A 5,746-nucleotide genomic window follows, 5' to 3' on the forward strand; every position below is an offset into this window, starting at 1 on the left:
TAACTGTAGGCCAACTGTAGGTTAACTGTAGGCCAACTGTAGGTTAACTGTAGGCTAACTGTAGACCAACTGTAGACTAACTGTAGGCTTGTAAATAAATTTAAACAGAAAAATTACCAGAACATTGAAAATGAATCTGTTTGCATTAAAACAGGTTAATTTTCAGAAACAGGTTAATTATTGAAAGTTTTTCTTCTTCTAACTTGAATTTGTTGAAAAGTTTTTAATTTTTGCTGTTCTGCTTTCAGGCCACGCCCCCTTTGATGGAGGCGGAGCTTGTGATCGTGACAAGTCGACGGTGATTATTGGATTATTGATGAGGAACGACCTGATGGCTTCACCTGAAGAGACGGGAGTTACCATGGAAACAGAGGAGGTCAGAGGTCAGATTCCACTCACAACCCAGATTCTGGGATGAAAACCGGGTTCAGATGATCCGGACTTCAGGTTCAGAACTTTTCGTTGTGGTTTGAGTCGATGATAAAGTTTCCTTCAGGAAAGAACCGAACAGAATCTTTCCTCTGGTTTCTGTTCGTCAGTCAGCAGAGATTAATCTGAAGGATGTGAAAGAAAAACAGATTCCTTCGAAACAAAGATGGAGAGAAAAAAGCTTCAGAATTATTTATTCAGCCCAGAGGATCAAAGAGTGAAACAAACTAAATTACCAGGATGAAGATAAAAAAAAGGAGTAAAAGCAGTCTGAGGAGGAAACAACAAACTTTACTTTGGAAAAGGAACCAAACGAAAGGTCCGATCAGGTCACAGTCGAACTTTTTACCGGCACAAAGTAAAAGCATTAACGGAAAGAAATCTTCACTGAAAACAGAAGAAAAAAGGTTCCTGATGGAGTGAAAACCTGAATCTGAACCAAAAAAAAGAAATAAAGAACGACAAGCTGCAGAGGAAAGTTGAAAGCAGATCCAGAGTTTTTGTTTCAGGCCGAGTTTCTGTGTGAATCAAAGAGGAAATGACCGGATTTCTTTTGGAAAAGGAACTAAAGTCTTCATTCATCGAGGTGAGAAACTAAAACACTGAGAGCCGTCAGAGATGAACATTTTATTCTTTAAACGTCGGAAAAACAAAACAAACTGATCTTTTTTAAAAACAAAATCATAAAATATAAATAAATCAGGAATTCTGGAGCGCAGAAAAATAAAGAAATAAACATTTTTAACTTTAACTTTGAAAGGTTGTGAAATAAAAACGAGTTGAATTCGTTCTGAGGGACAAACAACAACAATAATGAACAAACTTCATCCTGAGAAGAATTAAACTCCTTTAAAAGCAGCCGAAGGAACATCTGTTCTTTTACTCCACATTAAGAACAAACCGTCAGACGGCTGCAGGAACCAGGAACCTTCTGTCAAACATCCATAAATCAGGCGTTAAAGAGCCGAGCGGCAGCCGCAGGTTTTTGTCTCGGCGCGCCTCACGGTGTGGAGAACACGGCAGGAAACAAACTGACGTTTGGACCTGGAACCAGGATCTTCGTTCAGCCCGGTACGACTTTAAAGGTTTCTGTTCTCAATGGAAAAGTGTTCAAAGAGAAAAACTGAAGGATGGAAAAGAAAATCTGAGATTAAAGTTCAGCTGAGTTTAATCCCAGAGGGAGTTTGTTTGATCCTCAGCAAACTGGTTTGGATCAGAACCCAAAAAGAACCAAACAGAACCAAACAGAACCACACAGCTGAAGGTTTGACCTTTATTGTTTCTGCTGCTTTTTGGTTTTTATATCAGTTTCTGTTCTGATGAAGCTTCAGAATCAAACCTTACAGATAAACAAACCCAGAGTTAGTTTAACTTCCTCAGACCGGCTGTCCCCAGCTGTCCTCGGCTGTCCTCGGCTGTCCATGGCTGTCCTCGGCTGTCCAGGGACAGCCTTGGACAGTACCTGTTTCCCATCAGGTCCCAGGAAGCCCAAACTGCAAATACAAACAGATTATTTTTATTAAATGTGTGTATGAGTGTGTGTGAGGTTTGTGTGTGAGTGTGTGTGAGTGTGTGGATGGAGCTGGAAACAAACTGATCTTCAGCGGCGGCACAGAACTCCTCGTGTCCTCAGGTCAGTCGATTAGAAGCTTCGAACTTTTTCAAACAAATTTCTGAGCTAAAAAAAAGGAAAAAATGCAGGAATGATTCGGTTTAAAGTGACTCAGTTTGGCTGGTTCGGCTGGTTTAAGTGACTCAGTTCGGCTGGTTCGGCTGGTTTGGCTGGTTTAAGTGACTCAGTTCGGCTGGTTTAAGTGACTCAGTCCGGCTGGTTTAAGTGACTCAGTTCACCTGGTTAAAGTGACTCAGTCCGGCTGGTTAGAGTGGGGTTCGGCTGCAGGAGGAGGTTTTTGTTGGGCTGTGTGTCAGGGTGTGACGGGTCAGGGAGGATACAGAACCGTGTTTGGGGACGGATCCAAACTGTTCGTCCAAAACCGTAAGTTTGACTTCGTAAGTTTGATCCTGAAATAAATTCAGGATCCTAAAGATTACAGATTAAACCCTCCAAATTACAGAGGTCAGATTAAACCCTTCAGATTACAGAGGTCAGATTAAACCCTCCAGATTACAGAGGTCATATTAAACCCTTCAGATTACAGAGGTCAGATTAAACCCTCCAGATTACAGAGGTCAGATTAAACCCTCCAGATTACAGAGGACAGATTAAACCCTCCAGATTACAGAGGTCAGATTAAACCCTCCAGATTACAGAGGTCAGATTAAACCCTCCAGATTACAGAGGACAGATTAAACCCTCCAGATTTCAGAGGTCAGATTAAACCCTCCAGATTACAGAGGTCAGATTAAACCCTCCAGATTACAGAGGACAGATTAAACCCTCCAGATTACAGAGGTCAGATTAAACCCTCCAGATTACAGAGGTCAGATTAAACCCTCCAGATTACAGAGGACAGATTAAACCCTCCAGATTTCAGAGGTCAGATTAAACCCTCCAGATTACAGAGGTCAGATTAAACCCTCCAGATTACAGAGGACAGATTAAACCCTCCAGATTACAGAGGTCAGATTAAACCCTCCAGATTACAGAGGTCAGATTAAACCCTCCAGATTACAGAGGACAGATTAAACCCTCCAGATTTCAGAGGTCAGATTAAACCCTCCAGATTACAGAGGTCAGATTAAACCCTCCAGATTACAGAGGACAGATTAAACCCTCCAGATTACAGAGGTCAGATTAAACCCTCCAGATTACAGAGGTCAGATTAAACCCTCCAGATTACAGAGGACAGATTAAACCCTCCAGATTTCAGAGGTCAGATTAAACCCTCCAGATTACAGAGGTCAGATTAAACCCTCCAGATTACAGAGGACAGATTAAACCCTCCAGATTACAGAGGTCAGATTAAACCCTCCAGATTACAGAGGTCAGATTAAACCCTCCAGATTACAGAGGACAGATTAAACCCTCCAGATTTCAGAGGTCAGATTAAACCCTCCAGATTTCAGAGGTCAGATTAAACCCTCCAGATTACAGAGGACAGATTAAACCCTCCAGATTTCAGAGGTCAGAGGCCACGGTGGGTTCTTGTTGAGGCTTCACTCGATGTGTGATGAGGGGAACCAACAATAAACTGATGTTCGCTGCAGGAACTCGGCTGATCGTCGATTCAGGTGAAGAAAAACTAATAAATAAAATAAAAATAAACTTTATTATGAAATATTTTATTCAAGGAAAAAAGTTTAAAAATTTAAAACTGCAGCTGATGGATTGACTGACTGATTGACTGATTGATTTCTATCTGAGAGAAAACTAAAGTTTTGATCTCCTTGGTTTCTATGAACTGAAGAGAAATCCGGGAGGTTTTTCTGGTTCTGGTTCTGGTTCTGAAGAAAAGCAGAACTTTGTCATCAGAAATGATTCAACTTTAATTTCTGACGACAGAATCTTTCCTCTCAACATCTGGATCGAAGGTTCTGAGTTTTTGTTCTGATGATTCTGGTTGTGTGAATGCTGGGACCGGTTACGGTAAACTGGTGTTTGGACCCGGAACCGGGCTGAAGGTCCAGAACCGTAAGTTGAAACTGAGTAGAAAAACGACTCAGTTTGTCTTCGTTTAAAAAGTTCCAACTTTGACTTTTTGTTGTTTTCAGATTTTATTGAAATGAAAGTTGATCTCCTCCAGAACCAAAGGTTCTGATGGGTCTGATAGTTCTGATGGGTTCTGGCATTGTCTGGGTTTCTGGGTCAGTGTTCAGGTATCAGTTCTGGTCTTGGACCCGTGTGGTGTAGTTGTGTGACAGGTTCTGGTCTGAACAGAACCCTGTTCGGTTCTGGATCTAAAGTCTCGGTGGACGGCAGTAAGTTTGATCTGTTTTTACTCTCGGATCAGAACCAGAACTTATCTCTACCTCAGTTTGGATCAAACTCTGAGAAAAGTTCTGCAGAATATTCTGAGTTAAAAAATCCGATCAAGACTAAAGAATACCGATTGGATACCTGAGGTTCTGGTTCTGAGCTCAGAATCAGAACCTCAGGTATCTGAGGTTCTGATTCTGAGCTCAGGACCAGTTTTTGTTCTGGAGGATGTTGTTGTGTGAATTCTGGAGGCAGCGATAAAATTCTGTTCGGGTCCGGAACCAAGCTGAGCGTCGAGTCCAGTGAGTTCATTTAAAACTTTTAACTGATGAAAGAATCCCGAGGTTCTGAAGAGTTCTGGAGCACCAGAACTCTTCAGAACCTTTTGTTCTGGAGCTAAAATCCTGAAATGTTCTTATTAAACCTAAATGTTTGTTCTGAACTCAGCTGCACAGAAAACAACCTAATAATAAAAGCAGCTCAAACAGAACCTTTCTATTGGACTTTGGTTCTGTTGGGCCCGGGTCAGCCGTCAGAACCGGTGAGGCACCAGATCACTGGGTTTAAATCAAACTTTGACCCGATTAAAAGCAGAACATCAGTTTCTGATGAATGGATGAATCCAGCTGCTTTTAGAGATGACCTGAAGCTGAAGGTTCTGCTTGTGTGGGTCCGGAACCATCAGAACCTTCAGAACCATCAGAACCGCTCCGTTCTGCCAGAAATAACAACTGATTTAAAGATAAAATACAAAAACGATCAGTTTATTAAACCTTCTTTAGAACCCTGAAGCAGCTGTGAGCGGAACATCTGTCGGAAGATTAATTTTAATCCAAAAAGATCGAACAGATTAAAGAGAACAAAATTAATGTAGATTAAAGATTATTATAGATTATCGTTGATTATCGTAGATTATTGTAGACTATCGTAGATTATTGTAGATTATTGTAAATTATCGTAGATTATTGTAGATTATGTAGATTATTGTAGATTATTGTAAATTATTGTTGATTATCGTAGATTATCATAGATTATAGAAGCTGCAGAGTTTGTGTCATGAAGCTTCCTGATGTGTGAAAACTGGAGGTTTAGAGAAAATCATCTTTGGATCCGGAACCAGATTAACCATCAGAACCAGTAAGTTCACACCAGGATCAGTTTTACAGATGATGATTATTGATTGATCAGTAAATATGAAGGAAAAATAAATAAATGTGACGATCATATTATTGATCATATTATCGATCAGATTATTGATCATATTATTGATCAGATTACAGATCAGATTGTTGATCAGATTATTGATCAGATTACAGATCAGATTGTTGATCAGATTATTGATCAGATTGTTGATCAGATTATTGATCAGATTACAGATCAGATTATCGATCAGATTACAGATCAGATTACAGATCAGATTACAGATTATTGATCAGATTA

At 40.3% G+C, this 5,746-nt stretch overlaps 1 protein-coding gene across 1 annotated transcript in view; it reads left to right on the forward strand.

The window, feature by feature from the left end:
• Positions 1 to 5,746, forward strand: part of LOC119616821 — a 40,153-nt gene that overhangs the window by 4,408 nt on the left and 29,999 nt on the right. Inside the window, exons 2-3 of the mRNA XM_037974408.1 lie at positions 249 to 383; positions 3,893 to 4,021. Of these exons, the coding sequence (XP_037830336.1) occupies positions 249 to 383; positions 3,893 to 4,021 (264 nt within the window). The remainder of the gene's footprint in view (positions 1 to 248; positions 384 to 3,892; positions 4,022 to 5,746) is intronic.

The sequence above is a fragment of the Kryptolebias marmoratus genome, unplaced genomic scaffold, assembly GCF_001649575.2.
Source record: "Kryptolebias marmoratus isolate JLee-2015 unplaced genomic scaffold, ASM164957v2 Scaffold39, whole genome shotgun sequence".
Taxonomy (NCBI): Eukaryota; Metazoa; Chordata; class Actinopteri; order Cyprinodontiformes; family Rivulidae; genus Kryptolebias; species Kryptolebias marmoratus.